The 18,387-nt window shown below is 35.7% G+C and overlaps 1 protein-coding gene across 5 annotated transcripts in view; it reads right to left on the reverse strand.

Moving 5' to 3' along the window:
* Window positions 1–18,387, reverse strand: part of LOC126883135 (acetyl-CoA carboxylase) — a 465,330-nt gene that overhangs the window by 148,058 nt on the left and 298,885 nt on the right. For all 5 annotated transcript variants that reach the window (XM_050648387.1, XM_050648384.1, XM_050648388.1 and 2 more), the window contains 2 exons: window positions 12,684–12,801; window positions 5,281–5,529 (listed from right to left, as the gene is read on the reverse strand). In XM_050648387.1, coding sequence (XP_050504344.1) covers window positions 5,281–5,529; window positions 12,684–12,801 — 367 coding nt within the window. The remainder of the gene's footprint in view (window positions 1–5,280; window positions 5,530–12,683; window positions 12,802–18,387) is intronic.

An 18,387-nucleotide genomic window follows, 5' to 3' on the forward strand; every position in this document is an offset into this window, starting at 1 on the left:
ACGATTTTTATAATTTCTAATTGAAATCCGTATGTGTGTATTATTTTACTCTCTTTTATCTATCCCGATTAGGAATCCACTGAGAAATACTTTGAAGCCACGAAAGTAAGTAATTGATATTATAATTTAGCCCTGAGATTGACACTATATTGGTATTTGATCTGTTTGATTAATGAGATAATTATATAGATAATATATATAAATTACATTACGTATTTTTTTATGGGAAATAAGCCACAATTTTACTAAAAAATGAATTTATTAACGTTTCGAAGCCCAAATCGGGTTTCGTTGTCAAAATACAAAATACTATTAAAATAAAACAAACATGTTGCTAAGTAAAAAAATTCTTCTAATAATTTATTTAATCTGACTCATTTATATTGGCAATTCAGACGTATATTATACATTTTAAAGTAGAAGACTTTAAAATGATATCGCCAATATTTATGAGTTGCGTTCCTGGGACGACTTTACTAAAAGATCGTTCATTCGATTACATGAAATCAATCCCAACTCAAGAATATCCGTCGCAAAAAAATCATAGCATGTGATCTGTCTTTAAAAAGACAACCAAATGCAACGATGACAGTAAAATTCTCGCGTTAGAGATTCCATAGTAAATATCATTTTAAAGTCTTCTACTTTAAAATGTATAATATACGTCTGAATTGCCAATATAAATGAGTCAGATTAAATAAATTATTAGAAGAATTTTTTTACTTAGCAACATGTTTGTTTTATTTTAATAGTATTTTGTATTTTGACAACGAAACCCGATTTGGGCTTCGAAACGTTAATAAATTCATTTTTTAGTAAAATTGTGGCTTATTTCCCATAAAAAATACGTAATTATAAAAATGCCACAAGGAAATAGCTTCAGAACAACATAAATTACATCTGAGAACATCATTAGATTTCAAAAGTAAGATCACAACAATACATTATTTTAGTTAGAAAGACCATTTTGTTGTTAAATTAAATTAAAATATTTTGAATTATGTTTCCGGTTTTTTAGAAAATGTTTTTTAATTATTTTTAGGTATTTTTAATATTTTTTTCTTTTGTGTTACTACAATTAAGAGAGAGAAAATAAAATTATTGATTTAATTATTCCTATGTATTCAATAGTGATTAGAGAGTCTCTGAAAATCATAAAATATTTACTTTTTTTTTATTTCTTGCGGTTTATTAAAAAAAAAATAGGTGTGATCTTCCAGGGTTAAGCTTTCAAAAAAGGGCAACCTCAGACTGTGCAAATGGAGAGGAATCGAATAACTTTGCTTACCGCCCTATATAAAATTTTCACGACCATCAAACTGAAAAGATTAAACAATGTTGAATTTCAGGCTAATCAAACAGGCTTTAGACTAGAATCCTCCTGCATAGGCAACATTAATACTTTGAGGATAATAATGGAACAATCGGTTGAATGGAACACCCAATAAAAATGCCCCCGGTATAAATTTAGTTTTAAAATTTAACATTGTTGCCGATAGTTCTCAGCTCAATTTGTAGATGAGTCGCCTTCAATTAAAAATGGTTGGACTATATAATATACCTTGAAATTGTGGCAATTAATGTGTTATTAAGGTGTTAGTCCCCTGTACTTTTCCGTGGCGGCATTTTACAAGGAGCATCAGCATCATATTAACGGGTTAAAACTTTTTAATCCTTCACGATATATCCCGTCTATAAGTTGGATCATAAAATTTAGATCTTTATTTAGAATTTGTCCAATTTGCAGCTCTTAATGTTAATAAACAATAAAAATATGATTGTAAGAAAAAATGCTAAGAAAAAAAAACGAAAGCTTCTCATTGAGCTTCCTTACCAGCGTGTGACATAATATATGTTAACGTTATTTTAAATGTTTATAAGCTAAAAAGTCAGCCCTTTTCAAACTGTTTTTTAATAACAAATGTAATAAAATGTTTAAGTGAAAGTCAAGATGATTCAGATTTGATTACAGAACAGGGCCTCTACTATTAGGCCTGGATCCCGCGTAACAAAAAAGAATTTATTAATAGCAAGCTGAAAATTTGTTAATAGCTTAACGGTGTCTAGTCGAACAAACTTTGATGTTCGGGAACACTGGAACAGGGGAAGTTTTGATTGTGGAACAGGTTACAGGTTTCGAATGTCAGGCTACGAAAACGTCCTATGTATTTTGTCGGACAGAACGTCCTATGTCACCCTTTTATGAAACTCTCATGTAAAAATCAGACTGCTATTTATCAACAACAAAATTCCTGTCATTTGATATGCTCCACGTCCCGAACTTATTAAAATGCTCAACATATTTGTCGGATAAGCATTTTATCATATATTATACATAAAGTTTGCTATTGAATAAATTTAAAAAAACCTGCTAGTTTTCACAATCACAAACTTGCCAGGATGACACGTTCCACAATTAAAATTTCCTCTGTTCCAGTGTTCCCATGCATTAAAGTTTGTCCGACTAGACACCGTTAAGATATTAACAAATTTTCAGCTTGCTATTAATCAACTTTATTTTGGTAATCGGGATCCAGGCCTATATGTGCTTATACGTATTTCGGCTTTAACTTAGACTCATCGGAGCACCTGTTCCTGTTAGTTCCTGCCTCTTTTGACTAAAATGTTCAAGATTTTTTAATATACCTCAAAAATGAAGCGTCAAATAATCGCTTGCGATTTACAAAATACCTCTACGAGTGACTGTTTGGACAAGTAGAGTTCTTTAAATAATCGCTCTCTGGGATAAACAAATGGCATAACATAAACTATTTGGTCGGTGTATTTGAAATTTAGCACACTCTAATAACCCAGTAACTGCCACGATTTTAAGTAATAATATTACATGTCGTCATGCAAAATACAAAGTTATTAGCGTTTATAAATTTCGATGACGAGGATAGTTTCAAAACTGTCGTTTTGTAATGGCTCTCAAATCAGGGGGATAAATAAATCAGAATTATAAATAAAAGTGTGGCCTTTTTTGCAAAACTAAAATAATTGTCATAATCACCAAGTCTACATAGTAAAACGATATTTAATTAAAAAAACCGCCCCATAGGTACATTATATATTGTGTAGTAATAGAAAGAAAAAAGTTTTTACATTTATCACTAGGAACATTTCAAACTGCCGCTCTTAAATTGCTAGTAATTTAAGCACAACTCATAATGATATAGCCGACCTATAACAACGAAACAAGATCACAAAAATTTAAAATTGACAATATCTCAAAAAGATAAATAAATATTTTACAATTAGGTGAAACAAAGTAGGCAATTAAAAGTAATTCTTGTTTTTGGATCATTAACTTATTTATGACTTTAGAAAACTATATTCTCGTCATTACATTCTGTAATCTATCTATACCATATGACATATTTAGTGGCAGGGGAAAGTCATTACACGGAAAGCAATTATATTGTGAATTTTACGACGGTGTTATAAAGTGATAATACAAACTATATAACAATACATTTATGAACACAATATTTACCCATAAAACATTAGGAATATATATTTTAAATAAGTATAAAATCGACTATTATATCCAAGTAATCCCATTGTATGGAAAAGGGAATATGGCAATAATAAATTCGTGTTAACAATTAAAATTATGTACGAGGAATACATTCTTTCCAGATAAAAATACCACTAGCATTAGGTACTAACCTATATTTATTATATAAATCAAATTTGGAAACTACCAGTACCCTTTGAGACTAAGTACCCTTTCAGACTAAGACACTTTCCACTCATGGGAACACGATATTGCTGTTCACAACGTGTTTGTAGGCTTCAAACAGGCATACGACTCAGTCAAAAGGAACAAACTATACTATATATTGGCTGAATTGGCAATACCACACAAGCTAATAAGACTCATTTGAGCCACAATGGATGAAACTCAGGCATGTGTACGAATACAAAACCCCCGGACAGACTTTTTCAAAATTTCGCAGGGACTAAAGCAGGGAGATGGGCTGGCTGGACATTGTTTAACCTGGCACTGGAGTATGCGGTTAGGCAAATGCAAACTGGACGAGGAAACCTACTGACCAACCGAACGGTTCAACTGGCCGCTTATGCCGATGATATTGATATTATGAATAGAACAACAGGAGCACAGTAAACATACGCAAAGTTAAAAGCACAAACAAAAATGCTAGGTCTGGAAATTAACACAGAAAAACAAAAATAATGACTCAGACGAGAAGAAATATAGTCCCACAAAACATTATACATGAAGATGACATTGAAACGGTTGGAAAGTTTACATACCTGGGAGTAGAAATATATGCAGACGGATCAGAAGATGGAGAAATACGGAAGAGAATAACGCAGGCAAACAGGGCTTATTTTGCCCTCTCCCATATATTTCGGTCTAAAAGTGTCCGCCGAAATACAAAGATGAGAATCTATAAAACTTTAATTCGACCAATAACATGCTATGGCAGTGAAGCCTGGGTCCTGAAAGAAACATCCAAAAACAAACTCAACACATTCGAAAGGAAAGTACTGAGGAGAATACTAGGACCTGTGAGGGAAAACGGAATCTTCAGAAGTCGATACAACAACGAACTTTATCAACTTTATAAGGAAGCACCCCTGTCCGACTTCATTAGAATACAAAGATTGCAATGGACCGGACATGTGATAATAATGGGAGAGGATAGACTACCCAAAAGAGCACTGAATGCTAGAATGCGGGGAAAGAGACCGGTTGGAAAGCCAAGAAAGCGCTGGGAAGACACAGTAAACAGCGACGTGCAAGCCCTTTTACAAAGCTGGAAGTCTTTGGATTGATCTCTCATTGAAGGAAGAGAGAATGGAGGAGGAAAACCGCCCCAATTAATTGTCCCTTGTGACACGTTATAAGAATAAAGGAAATTCACCACATTACTGATTATGGTGATCGGAAACCAAGAACCACGATAATAAAGAAAACAAGGCTGTCAGGCGGCTTCGTGGAGACCTGAGCCCCGTACTTCGGGGTGCAGGGTGCCTCTTGCACCAGTGTCTTAGAATCTATTTATTATACCAATAAATAGATTCTAAGTTCTATGTATAATAATCATGGATGTACCTTTTTTCTGTCACTTCCAATTTAATACGTCAGAGAGAATTCGATAAACTATGACGGACTGAAAAAGGGTTTGGTTTGAACTATATATTATACAGCATTACTGACAGTTTGACCGCAATATATGTAATATACAAATATGATTTATTTACTGTTTCAATAAAAAGACTGCTATATTCAACCACATAAAATCTTACCTGCACTTGACATCTGACAGCGATGTCTACAATGAGTTCGACATTGGCGTAATTGTTGTTGTTGGTTCCGCCTGGTACTGGAACGTAGTGATCGGCCATTTTGATGTACTCGGCGTTGGCCTTTAGATCTTCGGGAGTCACCATTACGACGAACCTTACTGCCCTTTCGTTTTTGAACATCTCGTATGACCATCTTCTCACTGATCTCATACATTTTACTGCTGCTATTCCGTTGTTTGCTATTAGTACCTGTGAAAAATGTATTTCATTGAATATAATTATTATTAGGAAACAGAGGCAATATATGTAACTGACAAAATCCCCACACAATATACCACAGCCATTAGCTTATTGTACATATCCCATTAACATTTAGAGTCTTCGAGACTTCGGCAGATCTGTTTCATATAAGCTCACCGCCAACCCTCAATACCTAGGAGTCACTCTGGATAGAATACGCTTGTCGCTTGTTTAAAATGCACCTGGAGAAAACCGCAACAAAGCTAGGAATCCGCAATTATATCATACAGAAGCTCTGTGGGTCATCATGAAATCATCAGCAGGTAAACTCTGACTTGATACTTCAGGGCTAAATACTGCCCTCCTGTATATCTCAAGAGCGCCCATACAAAAATTATAGCCTTATCCTCCTCCTCCTAAGTGCCTTCTTTATTGAGGTTGGCGATCAATATGGCAAATTTCTCTCTGTTCTGGGCTTGATGGATTAAGTCATTCCCTGTTGTGTGGGTCCAATTTCTGATGTTTCGGAGCCAGGATTTTTCATTCTTCCTATACCCCTTTTACCTTCGATTTTGCCTTCTAATATTACCTGGAGCTGCTCAAATTCTATATGGCGCATTATGTGTCCTAGATATGACGTCTTTCTACTTTTGATTGTGTTGACCAGATGAGGACGTGTGTTCATTATTTCCAGTACTTCTTCATTTGTAGTTTTGCTGGTCCAGCTTATTTTTAGCATTCGGTGGTACATCCACATTTCGAATGAATTCAGTTTGTTGACGTCATACTGTTTTAATGTCCAGGTCTCACAGCCATATAGTAACAGAGACCACACATAACACTTTAGTGTTCTCAATCTTATTGTGACTGATAGCTTGGGGTTACAGAGCATTTTACGCATGTTCATTAAGCCAAATCTTGCTATTTCAATGCGTCTTCTAATTTAGCTGACTGTTTAGCTCTCTGCCCAGGTATATGAAGCTTTGGGAACTCTGAAGGGTGATACCATTGATTTGTATGTTGGGTGTAATTTGTTCATGGGGGTTCTTGTGGAATACCATGATTTTGATTTTGGAAAGATTAATATCCAAGCCCAGTCTGTGACTTTCTTCTGATAGTATGTTCATCAATATTTTTAGTTGGTCTTCTGTTTCCGCTAATACTACGGTGTCATCGGCATATCTTACATTGTTAATGATAATTCCATTGACTCTGGCACATTCAGAGCGATCTTCAAGCGAAGCTCTGATTATATGTTCGGAATAGACGTTAAATAGTAGAGGGGACAGAATGCACCCTTGACGCACTCCTCGTTCTATGTTTACATAATTGGTATTTCCGTTGTCTGCTCGAACACATCCTGTGTGGTTCCAGTGTGTATTGCTTATTATAACTATGTCGTGTCCGTCCAGCCCTACTTCTTTTAGCACCTCAATCAATTTTTCGTGTCTAATACGGTCGAAGGCCTTTCTATAATCGACAAAGCACACAAATAAAAAAAAGCTGTTTTTGAACCTCGAGATACCTTTCTGCCATTAATGTCAGTCCCATAATTGCTTCTCTGGTGCCTGTACCTTTTCTAAAACCATATTAAGAACGACTCAGGTATTCTTCACACTAAATTCTCTTCACATAAATTACTCGCATAAAAATCTTAGCGGAATGACTCATTAGGGATACAGTTCGATGGTCTTCACATTTCCTTGCTTTTTGTTTTTTAGGAAGAGCTATATATGTGGATGTTAGCCAGTCATGTGGTAGAGTGCCATGTTCATATATAATGTTAAAGAGGTAAGTTAATTTCCTGACAGCATCATCACTAAGGTGTTTAAAATGTTCGACTGTTGTTAGATCTTCGCCGGGTGCCTTGTTGTTCTTTGCGTCTTTTATTGCCCGCATAACTTCTTCGGTTAGAATATTTAGTTTTCCATCTGTATCTATTTGTGGGGGCTCTTCTGTTCTCTGATCACCAAACAAATCTTTAAGATATTGTTCCCATATTTAGCCTTATACTCAGCTTAATACCATTACACGCCTAATATATGGAACGATAAAGTCTATTCTTCTAAAGGTGTTTATCTTCTAGAGATGATGGCGACCACATTGATCCATCTTATTCTATTCACAGCAGCTCGAAATAGATCAGTTGACGTTAGACCAGTTCACTTCTTAAGATTGGCCAGCCAGGATATACGTCTACGTCCAGGGCCTCTCTTGCCTTGTAGAATCAACTGTAGAAGTCGGTATTTATTATATTATTACGCATAATGTGGCCGAAGTAAGCAAATGTTCTGTATTTTACGGTGTTAATAATTTCTTTGTCTTTTCTTAGCCTCTGGAGAATAGTTATGTTAGTTGTGTGGTGTATATGTTACCGGCCAAACCCGATTTCAGGACAAACGAGTTTGGCCTAGGCCAAACTAGTTTGTCCTAAGCGCGGTAGGATAAACTAGTATGGCCTAGGCCAAACTAGTTTATCCTGATATAAATACACACACTTCAGGCCTAGTCAACACTTAACTAGTCTGGCCTAGGCCAAACTAGTTTATCCTGAAGTGTATGTTTTTATACCAAGATAAACTAGTTTAGCTTAGTCTAAACCAATTTAATCTAGTCGAAAGTAATTGATTACAGATTGGTTGCTGACTTAAACGTAAGTTTAGAAGACACTATTAAGAGTTGTAAGACTTTTAAGTATTTAGGGTAAATGATAAATCGAGATGGCACCTGTATGAAATATATAGAAATGAAAATAGTACGGGGAAAACAAGCCACGAAAGCACTCCATGGAGTGATATGGAAGAACACTCTAACTAAAGAAAACAAAAAAGGATTTTTCAGGGCATAATGCTGAATATTACCCTACAAGAGCGGAAGAATGGCCAGTGACAACAATAATACGAAATAAAATAGGAGCAGATGAATTGGAGTTTATGAGAAGGTACTACAAATCTACAAATCACCAGGTAGAATAGAATAAGAACAGGGGAAATATGAAACAGCATAGAAGTAGAATGCTCAATTACAAAAAAGTTGTGGTAGTAAAAGTAGAGCCAGAGAATGCCGGAGCACAAGTGGCCGAAAAAATTACTGGACTCGGACTCGCGGGGAGGAAGACGGAGAGGAAGACCTGCTATGAGATGGAAAACTTATATAGGAAAGGCTATGGTAGATAGAGACCTCAGAGATGGCGACTGGGAGAATAGAGTGTTATGGAAGACGAAAACGGCAAACTCATAATGGAAAAACGCCAAGAAGAAAAAAGTAATTCAGCGAACTAGTACGGCTTAATAATATAAATAATAAATTGAATAAAATACTTTGTTCTTGGAAAAATATTCATTTTTATTAAAATTATAATTATTCGTAACAAACAAACAAAAGACGGACAGACAGCCTAGGTCAAATTTCTCACCTTTAGTACCATCCTTGGATTATAAGCAACTATTTTCAATGGGAAATAAGAAACAATTTTACCAACAAAATGATTTTATTAACGTTTTGATGCCCAAGTCGGGTGTCGTTGTCAAAATACAAAATAATACTAAATTAAAGAAAAATGTTGTTGCTTAGTAAAAAATTCTTCTAATCATTTATTTAATCTGACTCATTTATATCGGCAATTCAGACATGTATTATACATTTTAAAGTAGAAGACTTTTGACAACGACACCCGACTTGGGCGTCGGAACGTTAATAAAATAAAATCATTTTATTGGTAAAATTGTGACTTATTTCCCATTGAAAATAGTTGATTTATAAAAATGCCACAAGGAAATAGCTTCAGAACAACATTGGATTATAAGCTTTTATTTGTCATTTTACCTGGTATAATGAGGGAGCAGTTGAGTTCACGTACAGACAGACAGACAGGACAGACAGACGGACGGACGGACAGACGGACGTGGATAATTCAACGTTTTCACATTTTTTCAAAATTGGCAAAAACAATATTAATTCGTACTTGATTTTATTCGTAAGTGTATCTTTTCTTTTAATTTTTGGAGAAAACCTCATTCTTTTATTTATTATTTTTTATATTATTTAAGTATACAAGAATATATTGAATTATAGCATGTATCAATATCTTCATTCGATGTATCATATACGATACAATATATCGATGTATAATTTTTTTTGCTATCCCTATTGGGACGTGATTTGGGGATTACCCGCATGTAAAAGTCCTTACATGTTCGCTAAATTAATTTTGACTCGGCTAACTTGGTCTAGACCAGGCTGTACTAGTTTATCCTGAAGTGTGAGTCTTTATTATATCAGGATAAACTAGTTTGGCCTGAAGTGTGTGTGTTTATATCAGGATAAACTAGTTTGGCCTACGCGCGATAGGACAAACTAGTTTGGCCTAGGCCATACTTTGGCTTAGGCCAAACTAGTTTGTCCTGAAATCGGGTTTGACCGGTAACATATATATGAGAACCTCAACATACGACGGTAGCACAACTTTTCAAATGTCTCCAATCGTTTTATGGCATCTTCTGTAAGACTCTAGCTTTCTACTCCGTAGAGGGGGACACTAAAGACGTAACATCTAAGAATTCTTATGCGTATATTGATACTTAAAGATAATTTTCAGAGAATCATCCTGTTAAAGGCAAAAAGAGTTTCTGGCTTTTTCAATGCGAATTTTTATTTGGTAGCTATGATACCAAGTATTCTTAATATTGCAGCCCAAATAGCATATTTTCTCCACTATTTCTAATGGTGTATCGCTTATTGTAATTTGGGCGTTTATGTTGGTGTTTTTACTAATGATCATTATTTTTGTCTTCTTACAATTTAGTTTTAGGCCGTATTTGTTACATGTTTCTACAACATTATCCATAATCCTTTGGAGCCCCTGCGCACTATTTGCCAGCAATACTGTATCGTCTGTATATCTAATATTGTATAAGTTGGCCATTTACTGCAAACCAGACTTTGGTATAAAGTGTATACTAAAAGAATACTTGTATGTAGTGGTGCTTGCTGCACTCTCTGATTGGACTAGGATATGGTTCGACTGTATTTTCGTTTTGCAACGAAAATGAAAATGGTTATTCATTTTTGATTTACATTTACTCTGATTGGAGTACGAAGGGAACTATTCTCGTTGGAACTTTACCGCGCTGAGCAGATGGGACGTGAATTGCAAATTGTAGAATTCCCTCATCTTCCTTAGTCTCAGCATCCGTATGGCTTGCAAATTGTAGAAGCCTCGGAGGTGTAACCAGAGAAGGTTCCCATTGTTTTCATTCTGGTGGGATGTAGAATAGCATTATGTTGTTTTATATGCCATTAGAGTGAAAACTTAGTCTTTTTGCTAGCAGTTGCCGCTAGGGCATCTATGCCATTTCGTTCGTTGCAATCCGGGACTGTATGCCGGGGTTTTGTTTTGGTTGGATCAGGGAGAGCAGCATATGTGCCTCCTGATGAGAGACTAATAAGTTTCGAAACCGGTAAAGGTGCTTGCTGCACTCTCTGATTGGACTAGGATATGGTTCGGCTGTATTTTCGTTTTGCAACGAAATTGAAAATGGTTATTCATTTTTGATTTACATTTACTCTGGAGTACGAAGGGAACTATTTCGTTGGAACTTTACCGCGCTGAGCAGATGGGACGTGAATTGCAAATTGTAGAATTCCCTCATCTTCCTTAGTCTCAGCATCCGTATGGCTTGCAAATTGTAGAAGCCTCGGAGGTGTAACCAGAGAAGGTTCCCATTGTTTTCATTCTGGTGGGATGTAGAATAGCATTATGTTGTTTTATATGCCATTAGAGTGAAAACTTAGTCTTTTTGCTAGCAGTTGCCGCTAGGGCATCTATGCCATTTCGTTCGTTACAATCCGGGACTGTATGCCGGGGTTTTGTTTTGGTTGGATCAGGGAGAGCAGCATATGTGCCTCCTGATGAGAGACTAATAAGTTTCGAAACCGGTAAAGGTGCTTGCTGCACTCTCTGATTGGACTAGGATATGGTTCGGCTGTATTTTCGTTTTGCAACGAAATTGAAAATGGTTATTCATTTTTGACACTTGTATGTGTATACTGACTAACGCATCGTATTTTCGTTTCAATTAACTGTATTTATTTTTCGCAGGTATCAACAGTGCATCGTAGCATCGTCGATACCTTCGCCTGTATTGAATTTTACTTTTTCTTATTCATAGTAGGGAGCAGATAATATTATTTTTGTTATTTATTTATTATGAATACATTTTTATGAAAATTAAACTTGTGTTTTACTGAGTTTGGTGTCTAACACAGCTACCCGTTACAATATAAACAGACGCTTGTACTAACAATTCATTCCTAACCCAGTTAGATATTTATACTTCTTTATTTATTCTTTTTTTATTGACAGCATTAATACGAGGTTCCCTATGCCTATTCCCTATTCTAGTCATTCGTAAAAAAAGTTTCCATATGCCGCTGAAAAAGAGTGCGACGTGCTTGGAGAAGTCTGGCAACACCGCCTTACACATAAACTTTCCCTCTCTCTTACCCCACGACTTTCGCCTGGCTACTTAGCTCAGTGTCGGCCTAGCCGAAGATAGAGGTGGCGGTCGCTATTACCGCCAATGTGAAATTCATGCTTTGATACGTTTTTTAAAAAAATGCAAAATGGATTTCACCTATTGACATTCATCGTCAGTTAATGCAAGTTTATGGGTAAAAGAACATATCTGTTCGACACGTTCGCAAATGATCGGAAAAAATCGCAAAAGATCGGAGTGGAAGGCCTTCAGATTCATCGTGAATTTCCGTTCGGCATTCACTAAATTATCTACACCATTGGCGGTAACACCGACCGGGACCTCCATCTTCGAAGGCTGCTGGACAGACACGAACAATGCAGGGAACCATAAGCGGCATAGGGAACCATTTGTTACGAATGACCTTTGCGGTAATAGCGACCAGGAACTCGATCTTCGAAGGCTGTTAGGTCGACACTGAGCAATGCAGTGCAGTGATGCGATAGTGGCGGAGTAACTTTTTTCTTTGTAATATTGATGAGCATTTCTACCAGCACAATTCAGAGGATATCGTAGATTTTAATAAACCACCTCCTCAACCGAATACCGTCTCGGATTCATTTTCCGTTCCGCATTTTGATAATATTTTAAACCATTGTAATATGAAGAGAATCAGTGTTGACATACCTTATTAATAACTCTAGTTCCGTTAAACCTCTTTACGAATTCTTCTGGGGTAGCTACTGTGAAGTTCTTTTCTTCTGTTCTGGAATGTAGCATAACAGTCCCTTGGGACATACTAGGCCTGCAAAACAAAAAGAAATAGGTTAACGTAAGATTATTACACAAATCAGAACTGCAGAATGATTGTTTGCTTCAAACAGCAAATAAATCGGACACGGGACACGTAATTGTCATCGTAGCATTATCGAAATAATCGAAACATGGTAACATAAGGACTTTTTTGTACGGATTAAGAAAAAACGGGGAAACTTCCAAGAGCGTTTCAGTCAGCAATATGTATTACTTAATTTTTAATTTACTAATGGTGTGACGTAAAGTGAACAACTTATTGTAATTGGCTACACCTGTCGGCTATTGTAATTATTCCATTAAATTGCATGTAATTTATTTTTTACTTCACAGAAACAAGGTGGACTATCTAACAACAGAACAATTAAAAAAAGGAAAATAAAATGTATAATTACTATTTTTAATTAAAATATTTGTAAGTAGTATAATTAGGATTACATATACTGACACACATCTGTAAAAATTAGGCATCAGTAAGTATCCAAAACTTCCATATTAAACATTATAATATAAATAGGTATAACTGCACCAACAGTGCTGTTAGGTAGACCGGGTAGCTTAACAGTACTGTTTCCGGTTCCAAACCCGGATAATGGAGGAGGAGTCCTCAGCAAGGATAGCTTCCTACTTATGGACCATACATATTTTGCTCATAGAGATAGGATTATGTCTCGGAACAGGACGGGCATAGTCCTGTAAAAAAGAATAGTAGAAAAATCCAGAAATTCATATCATCCAAAGCGATCGAGTCGAGGAAAGCTGTGCAAAAATTAAAGCAAACATTTTAGACTCGGCTAAAAAGCCCTGGGCGAAAGAAAGATAAATGAAAGTAAGTCTCTTCCAAAGCGAAAACTACGTGGCTCTGTACGGAGGTGAAAGAAAATAGAAAGTAGAAAGAAAAATAAAGGTTTATCTGAAGTAGCTCTTCTATCTAGATCTAGAAGATCGCCTTCAAAGACTAGTTCACAGATTTCATGTAAGAGCAATAGAAGTTAACATGACGAGTTCAACTCAGAAAACTAGAGCAATAGTAATCAGTAAAGACCCAATAAGATGTAAACTGGAAGTCGATGGAGTTAGCATTGAACAAGTATTATTGGAAATAAAATACGGATTTCACTGTCCAGCGATGGAGACGTTGAGAAAGAAGTAATAAATCAAGTACAAAGAGTAAACAGATTAGCACGACGATAGCTTAATAACACTATATTATGTAACCAACACATTAACTGTAGATGAAATCAAGAATCTATAATGCCAGTATACGGCCAATAATCACGTAAAAATAGCATGGGACTAATCACCACATGGTAGAAGAAATATCGGCCGACCGCGCAAGAGATGGAGTGACAATCTTCCACAGAAACAACCACCCGCCCGTTTTGTGTTTTGTAAATTCTGCCATTCATTATTTATTTTCCGATATTTTTATTTCTCCATATCGTGCCATTAAGGCAACCTGCGCCTCTGTTTGCTCGATTCAAATGCTGATTTTCCACTTATGTCTCGAGCTTTCCATAGCTAGATAGTGTGATGCCTAGATATTTAAACTCCATCACTTGTGCTATTATCTGACCCTCAAGCTCAAATTGACATCTTACTGTATTTGCTGTTATAATCATGCATTTTGTCTTTTTTGGGGAAATTTACATGTTAAATTTTCTAGCGGCTATATTAAATTGGTGCAGCATACGTTGTTAATCATCTTCACTTTGAGATATTAGTATTGCATCGTCTGCATAGCAGATTATTTTTAAGTTGTTTTCTCCCATTTGGTACCCTTTTTTAGTTCTTACTTTTTTTTATTATTTCATCCATGATCAGGTTGAACAATAAAGGACTCAGGGAATCCCCCTATCTCATCCCATTGTCAGCTTCAATTGGGTCAGTTAGTTCATCTTCTACTTTTACTTTTATTGTGTTGTTCTGTAGATGTTTTCGATCGTTTTAATTATTCCTAGAGGTACCTCTCTTGAGTATTAAGTACAATTGGATAACGTCCTTCTGGCAATATGAAAAGACAGACAGAAAACGATATGAAGATATATTAGACATCTGGAAAGCATTACATTAAAGATAATATTCCAAGAACAATAATTTGCCATTTTAACCAGTAGTAAAGTAGTAACAAGATAACAGTTTTTATCATGGATTTGAATACTAAGATGCGGCAGACGGATATGTTAGGGCGGCCATACAGGACTGCTGGGGCAGTAGTTTACCACTGAGTGACATACAGGGACAGCTCGAGCGGTCGTCGTCGACATCTGGGGCGGTCGATTGTTGACTACCTGAGTTGTCTTTTGTCGCCTTGCAACCGCTCTCGAGCCGTCGACAGTGTTGTTGACAGCTTAACCCAGATATGCCCAACGTCCTACATATAGAACGCCTGAAGCAAGTCCGATCCTGTCTCATTCTTGCCCAGTAACTAAATGCTGACAACAGGTAATCGATCTCTAGGAACCACCCGATGTAATAAAATATAAAAGACTATTTAGTTACAGTTAGTTCTTGTACACCATAATATTTGTGTAGTTAACATCAAAAATTGTGTAAATTTGAAAATGGCGGAGTATGGTGTTTCGTTCGCAAGGTAAGCATTTGTATTTGTATTTTTAAAACTATATAAATAATATTTTAATATGTGCATTTTAGCGTAAAAAGAAGTATATTTAGCAATATAAGATCAACAGGAATGTACAAATATATTATAATATATTTTTGAACCTCTTTTCCACAGCGTCCTACATGTAGGACGTTGGGCACATAACAGTACTACATACAAACTTTATTTTTGCGTAAATTACATGCTTTTATTCAAAATATATCAATATTTTAGCATATGTCATGTATATTTACACTTCCAGGGGTTTTTCTCTAAATGATGCACTGGCTATGCTGGAGGAGGAGGAAGATATGATAGAGCACGTTGAGTCATTGACTATTTCTCCGCCAGAAAATGCCACGGATTCTCAAACTGATGAAGATTCTGGTGACGAAGACACGCTTACCATAAATAATCTACCTGCTAAACAGCTTAGAGCGCCTGCTGAAATAAATTTTCATAAATATAATACAAGGCAAAACATTTCCTCTAATACAGAAGATGACAAAGATGCCCCATCAGTGGAAGAATATGAAACGCCATCAAAGAGAACAAAAACAATAAAGAGAAAAAAGATTTATAAATGGGAAACCGAAGATTTGGTGTATGATGGTGAAGAATTTAGTAACGATGAAGAAGAAATGCCTCTGCAAACCCCTTTAGATATGTTTTCTTTATTGTTTGATGACAAAATATTGGACCTAATAGTTGTCGAATCAAATCGATATGCAGGGCAACAAAACCATTGCATGAAAATAGAAAAACGTGAGATAAAAGCATCCATTGGAGTGTTATTACTCCAGTTAGGCCATTGTTCGATCACCTCAATGCTGCATTTTTGAAATTTGGTAAATGTGAGGAAATGCACTGTGTTGACGAAGCCATGGTACCATATTACGGCCGCCACGGCTGCAAACAATTTATTCACAATAACCAATTCGCTATGGCTACAAACTTTGGGTAGGAGCAAGTAGATTAGGCTACGTAAATTGGATGGAACCTTACCAAGGTGCTACCACAAATATTAGCGAAAAGTATATTGATTATGGAGTAGGGCCATCTGTTGTTTTGGAGTATGCTGACGTTTTAAGAACTAGGTGGCATAATAAACGGATGCACCTATTTTTTGATAATTTCTTTTCCACGTTATCTTTGTTAGAATTGTTATCGGAGAAAACTTTCAACGCTACCGGAACAATACGTGAAAATCGCATACCTAATGAGCCACTAACAAACTCAAAAGAAATAAAAAAGGAAGCTCGAGGCGTTTTCGATTTAAAAAAAAAACAGAAAACCAGAATATTATTGTCGTGAAGTGGCATGACAACAGCATTGTCACCCTGTGCTCAAATGCAGTAGGCGTAAACCCCCTGCATAGGGTAAAAAGATTTTCACGAAAAGAACGGACAAATATTCAGGTAAGTTATAGTTTTTTAGATTATTATTACAAACGCATTTATTTTTTATTTTCAACAACATGCTTAGTTTCATGACATTTTATAATATTTTAGGTGTCGCAGCCACATCTGATAAACTTGTACAATGCAAACATGGGCGGAGTAGACAGATGTGACCAAAATTTGAGCCTTTATAGAATTTCACTGAGGAGCAAGAAATGGTATTTCCCGCTAGTGGCACACTGCATTGATGTAGCTCTGCAAAATGCTTGGCAGTTGTATAGACAAAGAGGTGGGGACCTTGATCAGTTAAGGTTCCGAAGACGAGTAGCCACTACGCTATTATTACAAAATAAAAAAAAAGAAACACATTCGAAAGGTCAAAATCATCTACCGAAGGTTTAGACATTAGGTTTGATCGTATGGATCATTTGGTAATTCCTCAAAATAAGCAAACACGCTGTGCACATTGCCATGAAAAAACAACCACCAGATGTTCAAAATGCGACAAAGGACTCCACGTCAACTGTTTTTTGGTATACCATACAAAAAGTGTATAGTTAATGTAGGTACCCTTAAGTGCCCATCGTCCTACATATAGGACGCCCAAAATTTTGTATATTTATCAAAAAAATAAATTTTATTTTCGTCTAATATATTTTAGTTTACCCTAAATTAAACAATTATAAGAAAAAAATAATTAAAATCACAAGTAGTCATAATGGGCATATCTGGGTTAAAGTGGTCGCGATTGCTCGACCTGTCATGTGTATGGCAGCGAATATGTAATAAGATTATAGTTCAACGCGCGGTAGCTGCTTCAAGCAATCGATCTCAACTGCTTGAAGCTATCCGTGTACGGTCGACCTTAGGGTTTCTTCCTGGCAAAAACGCTATATAAATTCATTGAAGTTCCACAAAACTCAAAAAATATATCAAATATGTAATTTCTAGAATTTAGATGATTTTTTGTTTCTATGAGTTTTGATATTTCTGGCCGTTCTATTTCTTGTAGGATGTTCTATTTTTTCTTTCAGTGGCGTCACACAAGCATATTCGATGCACAGGAAACACGTACATATTCTGAGCTTTTTAATCAGCAAATCACTCTAAAAAGAAGATTATTACAAGAAAATGGAAAATGACCCCACCTACATAATCTGAATTATTTTATTTGATGTTTCGACGCCGACGTCCAGATAGAAAACTGTAATTTTTTATTCTACTCTACACAAAATAAAACGCACTAACAATAAATCTTACTACAATGAACAATATTAAGAAGATAAATAGACCAGTAAGGATCTGCGAAAAAACGTCTATTTTTGGATGTGAGAGGTGGCATTCGGATTTTTGCAGATAAAGTTAGGTGACACCTTCAGTAATAATAATTGACTCATGCTTCTTCTCAAATATGCCCGGAACATTGATCAAAAAATTAAAATATTTAGAAATTTCGAAAAACATCGATTTTTTTTCTGCTTTCTTTGCTTATAACTTTAAAACGATTCGTTTTGGAACAAAATCGTAGAGAAATAAAATAAAGATAATTGAATTTTGTATGATATACAACTGG

This window comes from Diabrotica virgifera, chromosome 4 (genome assembly GCF_917563875.1).
Source record: "Diabrotica virgifera virgifera chromosome 4, PGI_DIABVI_V3a".
NCBI lineage: Eukaryota > Metazoa > Arthropoda > Insecta > Coleoptera > Chrysomelidae > Diabrotica > Diabrotica virgifera.